The sequence below is a fragment of the Pavona decussata genome, unplaced genomic scaffold, assembly GCF_977016875.1.
Source record: "Pavona decussata unplaced genomic scaffold, jaPavDecu1.1 SCAFFOLD_29, whole genome shotgun sequence".
Lineage (NCBI taxonomy): Eukaryota > Metazoa > Cnidaria > Anthozoa > Scleractinia > Agariciidae > Pavona > Pavona decussata.
In genome coordinates this window covers 528,667-551,970 of record NW_028145452.1, presented here as the reverse complement: position 1 = coordinate 551,970, position 23,304 = coordinate 528,667, and the positions used below count along the sequence as shown (strand labels likewise).

The following is a 23,304-nucleotide window of genomic DNA, read 5'->3' as shown; positions in this document are numbered from 1 at the left end:
ACCGCCCGGCAAGTGTTGATAATGTGCGATAATTCAACAACAATGGGATTAAAGAGTGGATTATTACATAGTCTCTTGAGAATTAGTTGAGATGGCCACAAAATTCAATTAGAGCATATTCAAGTGAAGTAGCTTGGTAATTTGTGGAACGAGTTACGTTTTTAGGACAATAAGCGCTAATGGCTAGGCTTAAAGGCCTATTTTGCGAAATTGCTTTCATGAGGTCTGTTATGAAATGGAAGTTCGTAAAGCTAAATTACCTTTTGACGCATGCGAAAAATGTACGTCATGTCTCAGTTTCATGTCATAAACACACTTAAATGTGGTCAACATCACTAATTTTATTGAGCGCACTTAGGCAAAAAGTGTCTGTTATTGTCGAATGAAAATTCATGATTGTAAACTGATGAAAGCGTTTAAAAGTTTATACCTTAGGTTTTACCCACACGAACAAGATAGAACACAACAGTAGTGTCACCCTTAACAATATTAATTTTACTGGTCTGAGAAGTAAGAACCGCTTGTACACTATAAGCTAACAGCACAATAAAGAACACTACATTTAAAGCTGATTAACACCCTTCCTTTGAATGTTCATAAACTGATAAATATGGTCTCAAACCGCACATGATTTGGACCAACAAACTCCTTCAGTAAGCAATAAATAATTCCTCTGGTTGCAGACCTGATTGAACTGGAACGCGCTGACGCAAGTTGTATTGTCGCCAGAAAACGAAAACTGGGATTTTTACGTTACTGATTAAGCCGTCTGCAGCTAAAACGCGCTAGGAGATAGTTTTGCATAACAAGAGCTATGGGTTAAATTGAGTAGAAGATAGAATAAAAAAGGCCATGCAACTTCGTTGTACAAAACCAACCATCTTGTACCATTCAATGAGACTTCTCTCGCAACTGGAAGTCCTTGAATATCAAAACAATAACGAGGAAAAAAGTTCTCGATTTCACTAACAAAGTGGGGGCACAACAGGAAAGTTTGGCTGAATTTAATTGTTCGAGTCGGAAACCTCTTAGGAAATAATAAGCACGACACAAAGAACTTTTCAAGAGTGTTTTCTTGTTCCGCTCCATACTGGGTGTTCTACAATTTCACACAGTTTACTTTAATTTGTTTACAACGTTGCACAATCTATAGGCAAAGCTCGTTTTCGCAAGAACTCCTATACTGCACTAAACGAAAGCATTTAATGAAGTTTAACTTACATTATTGAAAAGCGAATTGAAATATTCGCTTTAACAAGCAATAAATATTTTAACCATTTTAACTTATCGCTCACTTTGTACACTACAATTGAATACTTATTTTACATGTATTTGTCGAAGCGAATTTTCGCAATATTTTGCATATAATTGCCATAAAGAAACACATTCAAAATGCGACCTATTTCTTGTTTGTCTCTTCACAGCTGTCCGTTTCCGAATGAAGATAATTTGACTGTAAGTTAGTTACAAGTGAAGAAAGCAATTTAAGGATGCCTTCCCGTTAAACTGAAACTACATTCACTTGTTCGCTGAAGTTAAGCAAACATCCCTTTGTTGTCATTTCGTTCTTTCAACCTTTGATTTAACAAACTTGTAGCAAAAAGTTCTTATAGTATTGAAAACAAGTCTTTCTTGTGTTATAGCAGGCATGCCTTGCACCTTGTAGACGAACAGTTCGGACAGATTCATTCGAAAACCCAGCTCAGTACAAAAGCAACATAACGGCACTAACAAACGGCAACAAGTTGAGAAGTCAATTCTTTCTTTTTCGCATCTCATTGTTTTGCTGCAGCCATGCTTTTCCTTCTCTCCTCTGGCGAATACTTGACCAGCATTTCAATCAGGTCGAAATCTTCTGTTAAATCGACAGGAAAGTCGCCATCCTCGTTGCTTATGTCGGGGTTCGCTCCGCTTCGAAGTAAGAACTTGGTTACAGCAATGTTGCCGGCTCGTACGCTATGATGGAGCGAAGTGTTCCCTTCTTCATCCTGCATATTAACATCCGCTCCCAGTGATACAAGCATTCGAATGCATTTCAAGTTCCCGTCCTTGACAAGTTGGTGAAAAGCGGGATTGGTTTGCCCACCTTGGGTGTTCACCAACATTTCTGTATCCACGCTGGGTCGTTTTAAAAACGAGCACATTTCAGACGGATCGCCTTCTTTCACCATGTCATGGAAGACCAAATCGTGCGGAAACTTCACTCTTCGATCCATTACCTCCTTGATAACTGCTTGGCTTGGCATGAAAAGGCTACAAATTGCAGGATAACTAAGTTTGTATGGTTAGACTTGCCTTCGTCAGGAAGTTTGTATCTCCGCGCACGGTTTCAAGCTGTGTCTTAAATGTTCGGGTGCCAAATCCTTTGTTTATAATACCCAAAAAGTTTACTTTTTGAACGGAAGACAGAGAGACTCACTTATTATACTTTTCCAAACAATATACACTAAGTTCAAACTGATTGGCTGGCTAAGGCAGTCTGTTTACACACGTCTATTTCACGTGGGACACAACTGTCCTTCTTTCGTAATATAAAAGCCGAAGGGTGACGTCAAACTGTCAAAAACCAAATGCAATTTCCAAATCATTTTGAGTGGAATAGATCAAAGCGGGCTAAATATAGCAGACTACGTTCCGGGAGATGAAAATTACTTCGCACAAACACTTCAGAGTTATTTCGGTGCGATTTGTACGCCCGGGAAAAAAATTAAATTAGTGAAACTGTTGCGAACTGCTAACAAGAACTGCTGATGTATCCCCACCCCACCCTGGGAAAAAAATGGACTCAAAGATGACGTTTATTACACTAATCCTTTGCCTCATTACATCTTTTATTTCCTGTTTTTCATATTTTTCCACGTCAACGAAACAAATTAAATCCTCGGTTTGAATAGGTGAAAGAAATCCGTTTTATCCCCGACTTTCTGATTACGCAAGTAAGCTTTCTCGAAATGGCAAAAGGATTATGTGATAAATATCACTATGGCAGCTTTGCGATCAAGTATCAAAACGCTGATAAAAAGCTTAACCTTTGCTAGTGATAGGGTCGCGCATGTGTGTACATTCTTTACAAGTTTTAGATGATTTCTTTTGAAGTGTACAACGCATTAATTATGCTTTGTACGCGGACGGAAATGAAAAGAATTTAGGGGACACGCTCCTGGCTTAGAGTCAGTACAGAAGAGCACATATTCCGCAAACTTCTACTGGGGAAATATTAACACAATAATCACTTCACGAAAATGCACCTGGTTGGCTACACATCCTAATAATAAACAATCACTTCCCCTCAAACAAACAATTCTAGCGTTTTCTTCACTAAACATGGTCGAGCTCTTTTTCCGAAATCGAATAAATGAATATGCTTTGGTAACCAGTTGAGTTACTGGGGAGGATAGGCTATATCTAGCTCAACCAAAAATGTATTTGAAACGTTTCAAGCGACTCTTTTGTGGTCATTTTCGTTCCAACCAGGACACACAGGGTATCAGCTACCGTAAACCTCATAAACCTTGATAATCTGGTATAAGGCTTACCTCGTTCAATTTGACGTCATAAACATGTGCTGATACACGGTTGCATGAAATAAAATTTAAGCAACTTGGCATCTGTTTACAAACGAGATCACACTTGTTTACATGGAGGGCAAGTGCATCACGCCTTCTCGTTATCGAACGTGCCGCGAAATTCACGCGCGCAAATCATAATGGCGGCTAGTTTAGCAAACGCAGACTTTTTTCTCATCGTGCAAAAAACACCCACAAATTGCGAGCTCCCTTTGCAATGACTTAAACACCTCTTTCACATGGGTGTAGCACACGTTAATACTGTATACAGCAAGATGAGTAAACGTTTTGCAACTATCTAAAAATTCTTTTGTCCCCAAGACAAACAATCTAGCGCTGACGAAAAGAAGTCACAACTAAAGCGGTTAGTTATTGCATCCAGCTATTTTACTTTGAAAAAGAAAAATAAACAGAAAAATTGAACGTTTCAACGTCCTTGTAACATAATTTTCGAGTTAAAAAAAATTTATAAGTGTAGAGAAAATATACAGGTGTGTGGTTCATATATTAGCATAATAGAATAAATTAAGCTAACGTATCTACGATCCTGGCGACCAACTGCTGGCCAAAGAGCCTGAGGACTCTGTGTATTAAAGGGAGTGATCTTTCCATTGAAGAAATCGTTTTCAAAAAGCAAAGTACTTTATCAGAATAATTGTAGAATAATATTTCTGAAGAAAAATAAGGGGTAGAATAGTGCGACGATCCGACGCCGCTATGACATCATTTTTACATTAAAAACGTAAAGAAAATTTATTCAGCTGCATATATTAGCATAATTTTCTTGCATTATGTGAGCTCATAGCCAACAAAGCGTGCAGGCTGCAGATGCAGACATGTACCCTATCGCTATTAATTTAACTGTTTGCGCGGCGAGAAAAGATTGGATACGAGTGGATTGAGGCGCGCGGGGTGTCATGGGAAGAGACGACTTGCGCGCCTGAGTTCACTCTCGTATCCAATCTTCTCTCGCCTTACAAACAAACAGTGACTGGGTACGAGTCTGGGCAGGATTGCATGAAAAACTTCATAAATATAGATCATGATCTTTATTTCTAAAAAATGTTTGAATACAGTTACCCACAATGAGTTACAATCCACTGTAGGGAAAAAGATGGCAGCTGTATATTTACCACAATACCTTTTGAACCTAACACAGCCAATGGGCACATAGAAAGCCATAATTTTTGCAAAGTTCGTCCTTGTACTAACAACATTGTGTATACTAGATTCGAAGTTTTTAGAAATTTTCTGTGCGTTTAATGGGCGTTTTGGGGAGATTTTGTACGCTAAGAATTATGGGTACATGTACTAGTCGCCATCTTTTTCGGCAGTGGATTCACTTCTTTTAACTTTTTCACGTCTTCAAGAGAAAGCAGTGTTTTAGAAACGATTTTAACCCCCAGACCTCCATTAGGTATAAATAACAACTAATGAAAAAAGTAACAACGATAAAGGTAAGCTTCTGCGAAAAAAAATTCTTAATCCCTCATCCAGTTGATGAGAGAAATTTCGAGATAGAGCGGTTTCCAATTGAGTGTCGTAAAACCAAAACCAAAGTAATTACTCTGGCCAGTCGCAATAGATGTACACAACACAACGAGCCAATCAGAATTCGAAGCAAATACATGTAACTGGCGCCAAGCGCGGGAAAACGCATGCGGCGAAAACACGATTGGTTTTGGTTTGAATTCCCATTGGTTGAGAAAGTGGCGCGAGTTTTGTTAACCAATCACAGAGCGCAGTAATGCAAAACCAAAGCAAACGCGAAATTACTTTCGACACTCAATTGAAAACCGCTCTAACCAGTAGTAAATTACTCTATGACGGTATTCCGGATAACGTCACTTTTTTTTCTTATTTTAGGGAAGGGGTGGTACGAGGAAGTGAGCTATAAATTACTGTACAGTCCAAGGGAAATAAAGCTAATTCAAAAAATATATCTGAATGAAAATTTAACAAGTTCGCGCTGAAATATTGTAAGGCAATTATTTCACAAAACCAACACGCAATATCAAATATTTCTGCGGGAAACACTTAGTTTTTCAAGTCTGTACTAGTACGGCATAACAACCACAAAAACGACGCCATGTTTAAGTCATAAGGTACACAATAATGCGGGAAGGCTGAAAGCATTGTATTCCAGCCCTAAACGATGGAACGATGCTGTTCCACTTGAGCAAGTTGTTCTTTATGGGACAGAGAGTCAGAGAATCCAATGATACGCATGCGCAAGGTGGATGTATCGACGTGTCTACCAATCAGCTTGCGGCGCTTCAGGCGGTGAGAAGTACCAGCCATTTGGTTGTCAAGAGAACCAGCTGACGCAATCCGAACGGGCATCCACAAGGTGGACTCTGTGGTGTGAGTTACATGAAGCCAAACATGGACATGAAGGAGTTCGCATAAGCCATTGGTTTAACGTCTGGGTGAGGCTGAAGCGAAAGAAAATAACTCTTACCAACGTGCACGTTTTAAAATCGTTCCTGGGGACAGCAACCACGAATAAACTGCGAGAAAACAATGCTCACATTCTCTGTGGCTAATTGACAGCAATCACGAGTTGGCCGCTGGTCATTAGAGATTTATGGTAACGGAGAACGGAATTTCATTGGATAACAGTAATCACGTGATTTGATAGCGACTTTCAAAAACCACGCGAGAAGCGTCAAATGTCGATGACAAAAAGGTGAATAAATTCCGTAAAACTATTTGTTCGTTTGTTCACTTGTTCAGTGAACTTATTAATGTTTTCCATACACTGGAATGCGAGGAAACCGTTTGCACGCAGTTTTTCCTGTTCTTTTCCGCTGGGGAACCTCCACTCCGACAACAAATTGACGGTAAATTGTCGGAAAAAGTGTCTAAATTCTAAATTTTAGTTTAAAAAGTAGAAGTGACATTAAAGTGGGCTAAAAATTAGATATGATTATCGTCTATTTCCGATTTTAAATTTCCTGAGCGGCGCCATGTTGGATTTCATGACGTCATACGGTTGCCCCTATTGTCAGTAAGCAAAAATTCTTTTGTGTGAAACAATTGAGCAACCGTATTACGTCATGAAATCCAACATGGCGGCGCCCGGGAAATTTAAAATGAAAAATAGGCCATAATCAAATTCTGTTTTTTCCGACACTGAAATATTATTTCCATAATTTCCAACGAAATTTGAAATTAGATCGTATTTCAACAATTTAACGTCAATTTATTTCAAGAGTGTAGGTTTCCTTTAAAAGGGATTAATTTTTTCACACAAGAACACAAATGTTGTCACTTTGCCTACACACACTATGGAGTTTTACTCGCTGTTCTAGTTGAAGCTACTAATCACACAGGTAACAAAGCAATGTGTACTGCTGTTTGTAGTGCTAGAATCTATTTCCGCCGCTCTCTCGGGTCTGGCACTGCTCCGTTCGGTGGACGAGCGCGGGCTCGTTTCACCGAACCACATTTCCAAATGGAATTTCTTCTCGTTAAAAACGTTACTAAAGCAAAGACAATAGAACTTACCACAGCATCATAGGTTGTGAAGTTAGGTTTCACATCGGGGCCCATAGTTATGAACGCACCCTTGTTTCCCATCTGATCACTGCAAACAAAAATGTTTGTGATTAAGGACGGTGCATACTAATACCGAAGTAGTTTTGCGCGGTTTATGACTATGCGGGAAAAGCAGATCTTAGCAAGGGCTATTGGAATCCAAAAAGAATCTTGGGGGTAACCACGCATTTTTTAGGCATAATTAAGCAACAATTATTCTAAAAAGCCGAAAATACAAAGCAATGTATGGCGTTTTTTTCCAAATTGAAGCTTTAATATCTCTGAAAAATGCATGGTTACCCCCAATTTTCATTTTGGATACCAAGAACACCTGCTGAGTTCTGCTTTCTCCGCATAGTTTTAAGCCGCGCAAAAATATCCATGTATTAGTAGGCACCACCCATAGGAAACCCGAGTATCTCGAGATGCACAGAACGTATAAGCAGTAGCAAAAGGGTACAGCTTCTTTCACTTGAACTTACATCAAGTATAGCTCACTTATGGTTTCTCTCGGGCAGGGAAGGGGGAGGGGGGTTGCTCTGAACATTTTTGGGTGGGGGTGTGCGATACGATACCTTACGATAACTTTATTTGGACCCGGTAATTCCATCAGCTACATATTAATTATCATCAACTAACTAACTATCTACCTAACTACAATTATAAAAGAAAAAATAAAACAATAAATGCTGCTTTTCTTGGAGACCGTGTTTAAAATCCTACTTAAGGCTGTGGCGACTCAATTTAGTCTTAAAATCATTCGAGGAAGTCGCTCTAAGGGTAGACCGTTCCACAACTCCACTCCACTGCCAATGGGACCCTGAAATCCTTACCCTAAACCAGACCGAGTTCAAAGTTGTTGCACGAATATTTACACAGTTGTAGTCGATAACTTGATTCACACACAAGATAGTTTGTCATCGATGACTTTTTGTTTTCAACAACAATTTGCCTCGTCTGTGGAGGCCCTGTAAGCTGACTTCAACTCATTAATAATTCATAAGCCCATTGACCTATCAAATGGTCGATAAAACATCATGTGTAGTGGCTTTAAAACCCGATAAAACCTCCTCCTTATTAGTATGCGGTGTTTAATGTTTTTCTTGTATGCTAATTTCCAACGTTCACAAAAGCATCATTGTTATGAACTCTCTTGACACACGCTTTTCCAGGAATGTTTTTGAAGCCGTTCAAAAAACTTGCAGCACGTGTTTTATTGGGTCTAAAACCACTCGACTGCACCTCGTGGTTTTAAACCCCGATAAAACACTGCTGCTCGTGTTTTAAACATTACATAACTAACCAGTAATTTGGAGCAGAAAAGACCGTGATACATTTCCCATCATGCACCACTTCATATCCCTCTGGTTTCACTTCATGGCTTCTGATAATGTATTCTGAAAAAAGAAGAAGAAATTAACAACTAGAATTAATTATTTCAACAGGGACAATCCCAGTCACATAATGGACTGGTGTTAGCAAATATGTACTTGATTGATCATATAAAACTCACCAAGGTTGTTGTTATTACAAAATTCTTCAGTGACATCAGGACCAAACTGAACACCGACTCCACGCTTGCTTGGTGAACGACCAGGCTACAATAAATGATAAATCAGAGCATTTATCACCCAAAAAAATAAGTGAAAAAAAAGGTTCCAAAAATTGAAATGAAAAAAAAAAAAAAAGAACTACAGTAGGATTCTGCTTTGAAACATGACGATCATTACAAGGGGACACAAACCACCCAAAATTATCATCATCATCATCATCATCGTCATCGTCATTATTATTCATTCTTATTCTCTAATGTTGTGATTTGCAATGCATTGCCTTGCATGGGACTCTTGCGGGCCTCCAATGGGTTCCCCTTTAAAATTTTATTTTATTATTATTATTTTTTTATTCTTTATCTTCATATTTTTACTGTTGCCATAAATTGTTACCAATAAAAAAGGGAAAAATCACAGGAATAAAGCAACTAAAAAGTAACATACTTGCGGCTGTGGATCTGACCACAATAATTCACACATCAACCCTGCAGAAAGCCAAAGAACAAAGTAACAAAGTAATTAAAAATAAAATGCGAAATCTACTGCATGCCAGTAAAAATCTGTTGAAATGGGCATTAATTAAACCAGAAAAACAGCTTTGAAGTTTATGTAAATCTCACTCTCATGTATAAGTGGATGAAATCCTAATGTGTGACTATTCAAATGAAAGATGTTGAACAGTACGTTCCTGTGGTGCTGTTTGTTATACTCTACAAAATGGTTTTAACTTTTGGGACTGTGGATGTGTGCCAATTCAAATGACAGCTACTGAGCAATACTTTCTGTGTATAAAATCCTAAGGTTTGACCATTCAAATGAAAGCTACAGAGCAGTACTTTCTTATGCTGCTGTTTATTGTCCTGTACAATATGATTCTAACTTTTGAGTCTGTGGATGAAATCCTTAAGTGTTGTTCGTTTTTCTAAATATTTGATTTTTGAAACATTCTCAGACCTGAAAAATTATAGCTTGAGAGTAACTGCCAATTTAATTATTGTGAGTGAAAGATATAATAATAACATTACATCTTAAATATAAAATGTTGTATACCTTCATCACCAGGCTGTCTGTTTCTGTCAATTATTCTTAATTCCTCCAACTTCACATCATCTCTTTTAAACAATCCACCATGCATTACCTACACATCACACACAATGTTAGCCCTGACTTTTAAAATCAAATCTAAGAGACAGTTAAAAGAAGCTGGAGAACTAAGAAAGTGGGCAGCGACAGCATCATTATTTTGTAGACGATAGAAGAGCCTGGACAGAGAAAGCATGCAGTCCAACTCTCAACAAGGAGATAAGTTATGTAAGCATTACCAATCGCCCTGGATATCTTGTGATGCACTAGCATCCCATCAAGAGGAAAGTAGTAACAGCATGAAGTGACTCGGAGTATTACTACTCCCCACTCTCCCCTGGATGGGATGCCATTCCATCACAGGATACCCAGCATCCAACATGAAGTGACCAGGAGTTTTATCAAAAACGATAACGAAAAATTGCTAAATTTATCTTACTGATTTAGTGATATTTTCTTTTCCCCCGAACATGTACTCTTACCATATTTGTCAAGCATGATATAATAGCTCATATATCACGGCCACTAAACCAATCGCAACTCTGGGAACTGCATTATCCAATTAGTTAGTTTTAAATAAAAAAGCTTGTTACATACCAGTGCTTTGTTATTTATAAGATGGCAGAGTGGTAACCAGTTGTAGACCTCGGTAAAAAGGTCAGCCATGTCTGAAGTATATGTGATGCAAAGTTAAGTATGTATTAATGTGAATCAAGGCGTATTATTATGTGTGTGTTTTCTTGTTAGCTTCTTCAAATACTGTTAAATTCTAAGAGCATCTATTCAACTGTCAACTGATCAACTGTCCCATACAATCTCGACTCCAATCTGTATTAGGAATGCATTCTTTCTACGTCGAATGCAATAAATTTCTGAATAAATTACATAGATTTGCAGGTATACTTGATCTATCAAGATCTAGGCTCTCCTCACAGTACTGTAACAGAGAACTACTCATTACCATTTAAAGCGACTTGCAGGTAAACCCATTTTGAGAGAACAGTGATACTTATGGTGCTCTATCCTAAACCGTTTTCTACAGAGTGAGGTTTGAACCTTAGCCAAACAGATTTGAACCCCAAGCCAGCTGCATCATAAGCAAGAAATGCTACCAGTGTGTCGCTTGACCTGTGTCTGGTGTTACACAAAAATTATATGAGTGCATGTTGTGATCACTTACATTAAAGGCGCTGTTACACTAGGCAATTTTTCTTGCAACTTGTCTCGCAATTTTGTTGCGACACAAGTTGCCCGAATCATTGCCTAGTGTAACATGCCCTGAAATGAACATCTCTCACAATGTTTTTGTTGCAGTCACCATTGCACGAAGTAGAACCGACTTCTACTTCTCGCAACGATTGCCGCAACAAAAAAATTGTGAGACATGTTTATTCCAGAGCATGTTACACCAGGCAACGATTCATGCAACTTGTATTGCAACAAAATTGCGAAACAAGTTACAAGTTAGAGAAATTGCCTAGTGTAACAGCACTTTAAAGCTGTCTTGTATTCTTGTTTATTTATAGATTTATATAAAAACAAACATTTAGAATGCATGTTTTCCACACTCCTGGCAACTACAAAAAGGATATTTTGATTTGACCTCTCCTTCAAAGCCGTACATTTGATTCATGTATATACTTTCATGATTACCTAAAAAAACAAACAAAAAAATGACTGGGATGGTGAAATGTTTGAGAAATTAAGTCCCTTTAAAATTAAATGGATAATCAAAAAAAGTCTTACATGTTGCTAAGTTTGGTTATGTTTCATTGAATGCGTAGTTACCAGGTAGTGACCTGTGAAAGGTCGCCCAAATTCCATACAAATGTCTCCAAACCCCAAATCTATACAATGTCTCTAATTTTTCTGATTTTTGAAAGCCTTCTGCATGGTTTCAATCTAATGAAATTTTAATGTAACCTTTCTTATGATGGACTCCAATTTCTGATTAAAGATAGTTTTACAGCACAAATGTAAAACGCAGTTAATGGAGCGTGACACTCAATGCCCTGTGGGCTTCAAGTATTACTGTAATGGATCGGTCAACGGTTGTACCTTTATCTTTATCTCTTTGTTGTCTCTTTAATTGTTAGGATCCATTGTGACATTTCATAACTGTCTCGTTGCAGTTTATTTCAAGCTTGCTAAGTGGTTCGATTGGTAAATACCCCCATTCAAGTCTGTATTCTTATCTTGTAATGTCTAGCTTTCTATGTTACGGCCTTTCCAATTTAAAAACTCATTGACAAGGATTTGTGCCTCGTCCATCCCACACGACAGGAAAGCAAAAACCAAAAGTTGAGAAATTAACACTTAAACATGTCACACTCAGCATAAAGCGATTTATTTCCATTTAACTTCACTGTGGTTGAATTGTAAAACGACTACTCACCTCTTGACATAAAAAAGTGATCTGGATACAACAGTTTAAAACTGAAAAGAGTAAAAATGACTTCACATGAAAATGATCCTCTGTCTACAAAGTCACCATTAAATAACTATTATTTCATTAAGGATAAATAATACTTAAATATTAATAAAAGTAAAATTTATTAGCAATGCACAGTTACAGATTAATTATAGGTCTATTGTTTTTCAAAATGTTTTTCTTTATGAGATGGTTGACATTCTTTTAACAAGGAGCCTGCTTGACCCAACTGAGATCTAGAATTTTTAGGTCATTTATACAATTAACAAATCAATGGCAGTTTTCTATGGCCATACTCCTATAGACCATATCAAAGGCCCCTGTGAGCCAACTCGTGAATGCAGATGACACATCAGTAATTGAAATTAAGACACTACACTACCTTGAAAGCTAAAAAGAAATTACAACTTTGCCCGATCATGTAACAAGAAATAACCATTCTTATACTAAAATGATTGTAAACTTATTCCCTACATAATTGAATAAGGTTATTCTGATGCGCCGATTAAAAAATTTTCACGTGTTTTTTTAATCAAAGTTCATGTCGACCCTTCACTAATTGAATTTAAGACACCACACTTTGTGGAAAAACGAAAAAACTTATAACTTTGCTCAGATTTAACGAAAAATCTCCATTCTTGCACTAATCCACAACCTACCAACCAAGTGAAAAACCCACGACTATCCAAACCATAGCTATAACTTGCTCATTGCACATGCGCGCATTCACGAGTTAAAAATGACATCATAAGAAGTTCAAAATCCAAGTGGAACCACAAGCCACAGGTGAGTGGTTTCAATGTCAAGTTTTTCAAACATTTTATGGTCTATAAGAGTATTGACCATAGAAAATTGCCATTAGTTTGTTTTTTACAATAACATGGAAAAAGTACAAGCGGAATTGGCTTTATTTTCTGTTGAGAAAGCATTTGTGTTACATCTGACATCATTTTTATATTTTTTATAGACAAAAGCTACGAGCCAATCAGCGCGCAGCGATTTTGACAGTTATGGTAAAATCCAAGTTATTGCTGAACAAGTTTCATCCACTTAAGTAAGGTAGCCACTACAAGAAGACTGCCTCCCTTAATTAAGGACGGTGCCTACTATTGCTACTGCGCATACGTTCTGCGCATCTCGAGATACTCGGGTTTCCTATGGGTGGTGCCTACTAATACAGGGATAATTTTGCGCGGTTTAAAACTATACGGAGAAAGCAGAACTTAGCAAGTGCTTTTAGTATCTCAAAGGAAAATTAGGGGTAACCATGCATTTTTCAGAGATAATTAAACTTCAATTTAGGAAAAAAATCCCATACATTGCTTTATATTTTGGCGCCTTTTAGAGATATTATTGCTTAATTATCTCTGAAAAATGCGTGGTTACCCCCAATTTTCTTTTGGGATTCCAAGAGGCCCTGCTAAGATCTTTTTTTCCCACATAGTCATAAGCCGCACAAAAATACTTCGGTATTAGTAGGCACCGTCCTTAAATTTAATGGTCACCTCACATAAATTTTATCTTTGAATGAGTTTCCTCCCTACCAATCCCCACAAAATATTATAGAGAAATTTCAAGGCTGACTTGCTTAAAAGGTCTAAAAAGAAGCAAAAGAAGCCCCCCCCCCCCCCCCCCATGAACCAAGTCTGCTATGGGTAGGAACTGTAATGACTAGCTCTCATGCGACAGCATATGCTAGCAGTGGACGGTAAAAGAAGAAAACGTGGAATAAACATGAATAGACCCCTGAATGCCCACCAACACCAAATTTGTTTAATTTTAGCTTTAGCTGGAGTGGGTAATTCTTGAAAATGAAAAACAATTAACTTAAATGCACAAAGGATACATATGGATTTTCAGGAGAAGGATGTCCATTGAGACTGAAGATGTTTAAAAGGTCATAGAACTGTCCATGTATATCGCCACACACTGTGAACTTTCCATTCTGTTCCAAAAGAAATTAAGAATAATTTGAAACCATTAACATAATGGTTTTGATTATATTAAGTTGATCTGTCAGTCAATTAACACCTTGGAGAAAACTAAGCATTTGTCAGCACGCTGATAATCTGAACATCCACTATTATGGAAACACCAATAATAATGAATCACAAACAGTAATATTGCAAAAGTCAAGAGATAGCACATGTAGTGGAATTCTTGCTAGAATGATATTATTATTTAACTATAATTTTCAGAAAAAGTAAGACTAGGAAACTCAAATAAATTATGAGAATGATGTATTATTCAGTGAGTGACACAGGCATACTTGGAAAAAGGAAATCTGAGTTCTCCTATCATGAGTAGAACCATACCTAAAACTTTCCGATTGCTATTTTGGATGCTCTACCAGTGAGCTACAGGATACTTGTGGGAGCTAAGGCCATTAAACTAAAATTAGCTTGACATACCCATTGAATATTGCTGGCCATGACATTTTATCGAAAACATTGCAAACTTTTGCTCTGAACTACTTACCTCTGGTATTGAGATATCAACCATGGATGGCTGCTTCTCGAACATCTTTTTCACTTCAAATAAAATCTGAAAAATTGTCCAGATATTAATTTAAAGTTTTGCACAAATAAAGCATTCTAAGCTGTCCCAAGAGGTCATGATAAGAAAAACAACAGGCACCACATTCAATTTTTCTTTGTTTTGGTAAAGTTTCTTCTAGTTCTTATAAAGTTTGAAGATACATTCTCAAACTTATTAATAATTCATGAAGAGAAAACACACAAAAAAACCAAAAAACACTACCATGAAGGAGATTCTAATTATCATTAAAAATTTGGTAAACTTTTCCTTTAAATTTCTCCAAGAATTATTAACTGTTTTTAAATGCTATATCAAACCCACAAAAGAGTGTTTTATCGGATTTCCAAACACCTTGATTTTGGTCGGTGTTTGGAAATTAGATAAAACACTCAACCTCATTCTTGATAAATTACATCAAACCTTGATCGTCTAATCTCAAAAATAGAGATAATCATGAGAATAAATTCAACTACAGTAGGGGTCAAAAACTTTGTTGAATGGTAACATTCAATACAGTGGAAAAACACTCAGTAATAATAAGTTCCACATTCTAATTCACAAAGAAATTAGCCGGAGACATACATTTAAAAGAAGTGCAAAAAATCAAAATTATGGAAACCTGAGATTTATATCAAGTTCATTTTTCTAAGGCCATTGTTTGGACTTCTGAAACACCATGAGTTCAAACAATGTCTGTGTATAGGCTGCTCAGACCCAAGTAGATCAAGCTGTCTGCACCAAGACTGTCTGTTTCCGGCGTGGTTGACCTTTCTCCTGGCATCTAGAGGGCAGGAAACTTAGGCTGTCCGAACGTCCGAGACGGGTAGCTTTTCCATTCGGATAAGGAAAAATATGATCCAATTTGTCCGATTAGGCGACCACGTTGAAGGAAAAAATTAATGAACTTTTTTCTTGACTTTGGATATAGAATGAATCATTCTTTCCACATTTGATAACTTACTGCCATAAAAAAGTAGCTTTTACAGAAAATAAAATATCATTTTGTGTAAGTTGTGTGTTTCGTTACGCGAAGCCTGCCCAACCTCGTTCCCAGGGTCTCTCTTCTTCTTTCTCTTCTTCCCGCCTCTCTTGCTGGGGCGGGAAGAAGAGAGACCCTGGGAATGAGGTTGGAAGCCTGCCGCCATTAATTTCCATGTGAGTCCAGCTGTACAGCATAATTGCAGGTGCATGACAACACGTGCTTGTCAGGCTACCTTTTTCTGTCGCTTGTGGAGCGTATCGACAATGTCTTCCTCTCAATCAAAATTATTGAAATTGAAACACCTGGCAGTATTGACAGTATTTCAAAAAGAAAAGAAACGAAGATGACGAGAGAAAAGATGAAGCGAAACGTGTCAGAAAATTTCAGCCAGCTTAGCAGAAAGAGTTCGAGTTGGTTTGTTATGAGGAACAAACAGACAAATGCATTGCTCGACTTGTCGGAAGTATCCAGAACTAGCTGATAAAAGCAGCCCAATGTACATCGGATGTGGAGATGGAGTTCAAGGATTCAGAAGGGAAACACTGACAACCCATTCGAAAAGTCGTCGCCATGTTGTTTGCCATACCGGACCAGAAACCGGAGGACAGGCCATTGGAAAAAATTTGTCAAGTTTTTTGGGCAAGTAGTTTTGTGGTTCGGACAAGTAAAATACACATTGCAGTTGCCCAAATGGACAAGCGAATTGAGAAGAAAGTTTCCTGCCCTGATCTTGATTTCTGTTTTCATAGTGCTATGGTGCACAAGCTTCCGTCACCCATTTCTCTCTGCACACCCCCGCTTTATCCTGTTCACCAAAATGCTGCAGTGCCACAGCTCATTCTGCCCCTGATCTTGGAAACGTAGGATTGACAAGACCCGTAGTAGGATTGTGTGCATGCCGTGACATCTGCATCATCGCAAGACCTCGTCATTTGACACTGTATCTCTCTAGCTGACCCCCAGGATGCACCTCAAGTTTCTGAGTGTCTGGTGATCTGCTCCGCATAGATTGACCATGTCTTGGATCCGTTCAGCAGTGTTGATAGTATGCACGCATTGTAGAGCGTGATTTTTGTCTCCAACATCAGCTTCCAATTCTCTCATCGCAGTTTTCCAAGGCAGCTAGCAGCACAACTGATGCTGCTGTCGAGTTGTGCCTCCATCTGGGAACCACCATGTTTACATAAGAGGCTACATCATTGTTACATGTAAATTAAAAGAAAATAAAAGAAAAGCATTTTTGCTAACCTTGTATGCATATTTCTTGTGTATCTTCTTTTGATCTCTAAATCTTTCAATTAATTCCTCTACAAACTCTTTTGTGATTCCATCTTCAATCAATCTTGGACCATCATAGTCGTCTTCGACAACTGAAAAAAATTGAAAAATTATCAAAGGAACCAAGCAACTGAGAGTACAACATCAAAACAGTACCTAAAGGAGCTCAGTACCATTTCTAATACTGGTAATTCTTCCTAAAGTTTTGTTAATAAGGACTAAAAATATACTGCAGTCAAACATAATGTCAAACGTAATGTTCATGAAACCTAAGTTTTCAATTTATTTTACAGTAATAAAATTAATATTAAATAGAAGAAAGACCCTCACAGTTATTCTGCAGTAGGAAATTGAAGTAAAATTGAAAATAGGTGATCAAATGGTGTTCTTTCTGACATGGAAATACAATTTCCATGTTTTCCAAGAAAATGTGAAAAAAGATGGTATTCCCAATAATTTTACATCAATTTATTTCAAGAATGAAGGTTTTCTTCAAGGATTTAACTAACATGTAGATTCAGATCAAATATGTGTGCTCCGTATCTGTCTGTATGACTTTCCTTGAGCATTATACAGTCATCAGAGAGCAATGTTTATCTCGGGAGTTAAGTGATGAACACAACAAGAAAACTATGTGCCATGTATCAAACTCCCAACAGGTAAGATGGTGTGTAAATACAAGAGGGCAACGCTTATATATCACTGACCCATTGACTTCAAATCCACAGTGTCAGCAACAGATTTCTTGTCATCCACGGCAATGGCCTTCTCAAAGGCTTGTCGCTGAACTATCTTCTTGCATTCTAGGTATTTAAGATTGGCATCTCTGTCTTTGGGCCTGAATTTTGTCACCTGTAGAGAATATGACAAAAAGCTCACTTCAAAACTCAGAGCAACACTCAACTGGTAGGAACTGACTGTTACACTGGCCAAAACCTGCCTTGCAGGGCACATGGTCCTTGTACCACTTGTGTCCTCATCAGTTTTACTGTCATAAGATGTTCTTGATAACCAACCGCTAATGAAGGAAAAATTCTTATAAAGCATGCCTTAATTAGCACGATAGGATGAATTTGGCCAGATGTGCATGATTATTTAAACACATTAAATTTTGTAGGTCATTGCATATGAATTTGTATTCCCCTACCTAGTAATACCTATTGGGACAGTATCTTCCTTAAAATGAAAAGATCTTAAGAGACCATTCCAGTTGGTACTGAATTGATTTTAAATGACCAGATATTGACTAAAATTGAATTATGAAATTATGTACAATATGGCATTCCTGACTATGTCCCAAAAATATTACTTGCCCCATCTTAAGTCCTTAGAAACCATGAGGGAGGGGAGGGCCTCAAATGCCAATTATTTAAAGGAAAGTATGGCACGAAATTGGCATTTCCAGAGGGGAGGGGGTCTGACTATAAAAATATTTTAAATGATGGTTGTGGAGATTTTCTGGAACAAGAAATTAGAAAAGATCAAGTGAAGATGAACCTAAAAGAGGTATACCTACAATTTCATAATCCTTCAGGCTGAGTTTGAATTTTCCAAGAGCCATATAAGCTGATGCTCGTCTGTAATATGCCTAAAGCATAAATACGTTTGAGGTCAAAGAGTTGAATCATAAACTAACAAATAGATGATAAAGCTATAGCCTATGACTTTAATAAGGTTGCATCTCATCAGGAAAAAAATTCCCTGAACTACACAAAGGAGATACCGACCCACAAAAACTGAACTTTCAACATTTAGAACTGAGGCAAAATTAGAAGGCTTTGTATGGGGTCATCAGAGCATAAAAGGTCCAATATCTCACCTCCAAATTGTAACAAAAATGTTAATTTTTGACAAGTAGGCATTTTTCATCCTGCTCTTTACAAACATCTCAATAAATTCCAAAAATTCAAACATTTGTAACATCATACTTTAGGACTCTACAACACTTCAACATACTGACCTTGATATATTTCTTATCCAAGTCAATAGCTTTATTGGCATCTTCAAGTGCATAGCCATAGTATTCAGTCTTTATATAGCAGAAACTTCTGTTACCATAGTATGCAGGTACCTTTGGGTTCAACTCGATTGCCTTGGTGTACAGACTCAGTGCATCATCGTACTTCCCCTCTGAAAACCAAAGCAAAAGAAGAAAACAAGATGGAATGTTTATCTTAAAATCACAAGCATGGAACAAAGACATTATTTGAGTCCTCACAAAAATTGAACCCATGACCTTCCCACACATTAGCCAGATGCTCAAATAATAATGATGATGATGATGATGATGATGATGATAAAAATACACTTTATTTAAACAGGGTAGCTAGAATTACACAAATAATTTTCATTTAGGCCCTAAAAAAAGATAACCCCCCTAACTATTTGACAAAACAATTTAAGTCACTCTATAAAAAGCGGGTAAATAGATAGTTAAACAACCACACACACGCCCAGGAGGGGGTGTGTGTGGTTTCTTGCGTGCCAAAGGTTTCCATTGGTTTTCCCCTGTTGGGCACATTAAGTTTTTAGTACTCGCGTCTATAAAGTTTGACTGTGCATTTGTTATGACATTCCAGGGACACAGCTTGGTTCACGGCAAAAATGGTGCCCGATTTGAAATCAACTTTGTTTTCAACAAAGGCCTAAGGCCTGTGTCTCAAATAATGAACTTTTCCGAAAATGAGCTGCCAAGGAAGGACTGCACATCATCCTTCTTGACATATGGTGAGGCAGGTAAGCTTCAAGCAAATTTTAGCAAGGTTTTCAAAGTGCTCTCCACCCTTCCATTAACATAATACAGTGATGCATGTGGACCAGCCGCTGAGAGATAAACCACTCAAAACAGCATTTGGAAGCACTGAGAAGCCTTGAAAACACAGCAAAACACACCAGGTAAGCTTTTTCAGACTTTATTATAATTTTGTGGGCTGTTGTGGGAATATTGTTGTCTAATTTTTGATTTAATTTTAACACCATACAAACTCTTACATCACGCTTGCATGGTGACCTGTGTCACATCATGCTTTGGTGACCTGTGGTCAAAACACCTTGTAAATTTCAACAGACAGAAAAGTAGTCTTATCTTCTATTATTAAAAACTGGATCATTGTATAATGCAATTCCAGGGATTTGATTGGCCTAGCGGCCATGGTATATGAGCTATTATACCATGCCCGGGGATAGGGATCATTAAAATGGTCTTCTGGTTGTTCTTGCTAAGCAAAATCAGCCATAACTTACAATATTTCTTGATTGTTTTTAATAAAACAATTATTCCACTCGCGCTTGTTGGATATGAGATGATTATAGCCAACTCGGCGCTTCGCGCCTTGTTGGCTATCTATCATCTCATATCCAACGCGCGCTCATGGAATAATTGTTAATTATTCGTTCTTCTGTGAAAGGTTCAAATTTATAACCAAAGAAAGAATAAAGTTAATGCAGGCTGAAAATTGTCCAGCTAAAAAGATAGCTTAGATTTACTTCTCACCAACGAAAATTGGATGTGTGGTTCCAGAAAATATCCATACCCCCACCACGGAGGGAATTTCACATAGGACCCCCCCAACCCCCCAGGATTTTCCATTTTCGAGGTATTTTTTTAACCCCCCTACCCCTTCGGAAATTCCTTAAATACAGAATACACCCCCCACACCCTCTGGAAAAGTTTTACTTCAAAAGAACGCCTCAAAAATCAGTTTGATGTAAACTTTTCAGAAATATCAAGAACTGCCTACACGAGGAGAAAATATGCGTTATCGAAGAGTGTGCGCGCCGTTCAATTTCACGGGTAGAGTTTGCCAAAAAGCTCTTGACACTGAAATAATTGTTGTGTTTTATATTTACCTGTGGTCATTGGCATCAAACTTTACCATCAGCTTCGCTGAAGATTTTAGGTCTAAATTGTTGGAATAAGTCCGGCAATGCAAAAATGTGTTTTCATTTAATTTGCATATGTCATGTTTACGCTCCTATGCAAATTTTAGGAGATCAAAAAGATTATCGCTTTAGTTCTACTCAATCGATTTTTCTCCTGGTAATCATTCAGTCTAGTTATTTTAGTCAATAGTTTTCCTATTGAATCAGAATAGCATGGACAAAATAAGCATTAGCAGGGCAGGGAGACAAATAGGGCTTTCAGATCGTAACTTGAAACCGCAGACGAAATGGAGCAGCAAAACGAAATTAGCATGTTCACGTTCTTATGCAAATTTTGTTTGAGATCAATAACACATTAAAAGAAGGTCGAATTGGCTCTATTTTGTTGAATTTTGGCATAGAAATTAAGTCAATAGTTTTGGACTTTGAGTTGAAATACTTTGGACAAAATAAGTTTGAACATGGGTCAGTTTTGACAAACTAGTTATAATTGACCCCGGGAATTGACCTTTGCCCGTAACTCTACACAGCATACAAAAATAACAAACAAATATTTCAATGTTTTATGTAAAATTGGGGCTTTCACTTTATAGCCATACAAAATTTTCCCTTTTAAACATTGATACAAATTCAATTGTTGCCAATGAACAGTATTTTTCTATGCAAGAAAGTTTCACAAACAGTTTTATAATAACTGAGTCGCGCAACGCAGACATAGATTTCTTGTCTCAGTTGGAGTACTTCGCTTACAAAGGCTTTTCGGAGAAGGGAAACATGTTTGTAATGTAACAAGGGTTTCTTTAAAACAGTTAAACAAAGTAATGTCTTCAAGAAAGATCTACGAACATTTATGTCTGACATGAACGTGAAGTTGACCCTCTGGAAACTTATCCAACCATTCACCCCTCCTCCCCTCTGGAATTTCCTGGGCCATTGACCCCCCCACCCCTCTGGAATTTCCAATTCCCTCCGTGGTGGGGGTATGGATATTTTCTGGAACCACACAATGTCAGAATATTCTCCATATGTCATAAGCCAATTTGTGGTTGCCATGCAATCTGCATCCAGATGGAATTTTAATAGCTTCAAGTCTTACTGTTCCCTATATCTGCAATACATCGAAACACAATTTGAAGATACTGAAGCATGTAATTCAGTTGTCGAATACGTTACTCAATACGCAAAACCAACGAGATCATTCATTCGATTCATTTGATTTTGAGAAGCACCAAACATTTTCTTGAGCTACTTTTACATCTTAATTCTTTCCTTTGCCGTTAGCACAAGCTTGACAGCATCAATGTGAAATCACATAGCATAGCTGAGGTTAAAGTTCAATCCGGCCGGTACAGTGGACTAGCTAAATTATAGAATACAGGGCAACCTTTCCACTATTATAAATTTAAGCGGCTCGGCGGCTTGTAAGTCGAGCCGTCGAACCACTAAATTACAAACCTTAAATCGTTCTTTAAATTCTGACCACGACCGGCGAGCCGCCTAGCCGCCTCAGGACGTAGATCTCGGCTCCAATACCGGTTTGCAAAAATCATGCCTTTCACACCCTTCAATGAAATCTTCAAGATCTAAGATACCAGAAATATTTCAGATTTATCAAGTCATACCTTTAAAGTACTGGTTTGCCTGTAACTTGTATTCATCAGCCTTCACTTCATCTTCAGTCTGCTCACCATTTGCTGCCTTCTCGTCCGCCATTTTTTTTTTCTGAACTTTCGGTTACAGGTTTCTCTCGGTTTCTCTCCTAAAAACTTTCAGAGGGAGACTAAGGCGAGATCGACGGGCGGTGGGGAGGTAAGTGGGGAGGTGGGGAGTCGGTGGGGAGTGGGTGTGCGGGTGAGGCTGGAATACTTGTCTTTTGTTTCGTGGGGGAGCAAAAATGATGAATTTGTGAGGTCGCCAATTTCACACATGGATGTGACTTCAAATATGTCCCCAGTCAACTCGACCTGTCAAGAAAAAAAGCTCCCTTGGGACACCTGGTATAATTTCTTATTTCATGTTTATTTCTTTATCTTGTGATAATGAACACCTACCTTCCCCTCCACTGTACTCAGAGTTTGTACTTTGACTCTGCAGAAAAGATGAGCTGTGTTCGAGCGGTTTTAGCCTGTGCACGGCAGGTTTATAGCTGTGCACTAGAGTGCTTTGAGAGCTAGTGTTTGAGCTCATGGCAGCCATCCACTTTAATATAAAGAACTTCAACTAACAGTGGACATTTCAGGAAATTGTACTGGTTAATTGCATTCAAGTCTTTTCAAAGGGACCTATCACATAGAATAGTGAGACCTTAGGACATCCTTTCAAGCAAAACTATGGAGCTTCCTTTTCCAAGGCTTAATTTGTTTTGTGCATGTTTTTTTCACTCTTACTCACTACATACGGGTATTGCCATGTGAGTTGTATTGCTTGCTAAGCAGACTTAAAATATCTCTA

At 37.9% G+C, this 23,304-nt stretch overlaps 2 protein-coding genes, 1 long non-coding RNA gene and 1 other non-coding gene across 4 annotated transcripts; 1 reads left to right on the top strand and 3 right to left on the bottom strand.

Moving 5' to 3' along the window:
• Nucleotides 1-1,055: 1,055 nt before the first annotated feature.
• On the bottom strand, nt 1,056-2,400 carry LOC146484797 (protein phosphatase 1 regulatory subunit 27-like). Its single transcript, XM_085104165.1, has one exon. It carries the CDS (start codon nt 2,244-2,246, stop codon nt 1,776-1,778), a length of 471 nt encoding a protein of 156 aa, XP_084960291.1. The 5' UTR covers nt 2,247-2,400; the 3' UTR covers nt 1,056-1,775.
• Nucleotides 2,401-3,929: 1,529 nt separating this feature from the next.
• On the top strand, nt 3,930-5,560 carry LOC146484796 (uncharacterized). Its single transcript, XR_014863522.1, has 2 exons — nt 3,930-5,091; nt 5,376-5,560. It is a non-coding gene; the product is annotated as an uncharacterized LOC146484796 (long non-coding RNA).
• On the bottom strand, nt 4,601-22,587 carry LOC146484794 (serine/threonine-protein phosphatase 5-like). The gene is made up of 16 exons (XM_085104237.1): nt 22,476-22,587; nt 18,932-19,101; nt 18,488-18,559; nt 17,679-17,823; nt 16,942-17,063; nt 14,652-14,717; nt 14,020-14,118; nt 12,138-12,243; nt 11,324-11,395; nt 10,340-10,410; nt 9,710-9,797; nt 9,104-9,144; nt 8,620-8,704; nt 8,410-8,503; nt 7,077-7,155; nt 4,601-6,001 (listed from the first exon to the last, which is right to left on the bottom strand). Exons 1-16 carry the CDS (start codon nt 22,564-22,566, stop codon nt 5,936-5,938), a joined length of 1,467 nt encoding a protein of 488 aa, XP_084960363.1. The 5' UTR covers nt 22,567-22,587; the 3' UTR covers nt 4,601-5,935.
• LOC146484795 (small Cajal body-specific RNA 8) lies at nt 17,498-17,626 on the bottom strand. The gene has a single exon (XR_014863545.1).
• Nucleotides 22,588-23,304: the final 717 nt, after the last annotated feature.

Coding starts and splice junctions, on each gene's coding strand:
- LOC146484797 (XM_085104165.1), bottom strand. CDS start 2,246: ATGCCAAGCCAAGCAGTTATCAAGGAGGTAATGGATCGAAGAGTGAAG.
- LOC146484794 (XM_085104237.1), bottom strand. CDS start 22,566: ATGGCGGACGAGAAGGCAGCAAATGGTGAGCAGACTGAAGATGAAGTG. Junction 9,798..10,339: donor TTATAAATAACAAAGCACTG/GTATGTAACAAG, acceptor TGTGATGTGTAG/GTAATGCATGGTGGATTGTT. Junction 7,156..8,409: donor TTTTCTGCTCCAAATTACTG/GTTAGTTATGTA, acceptor TTTTGTTTGCAG/TGATCAGATGGGAAACAAGG.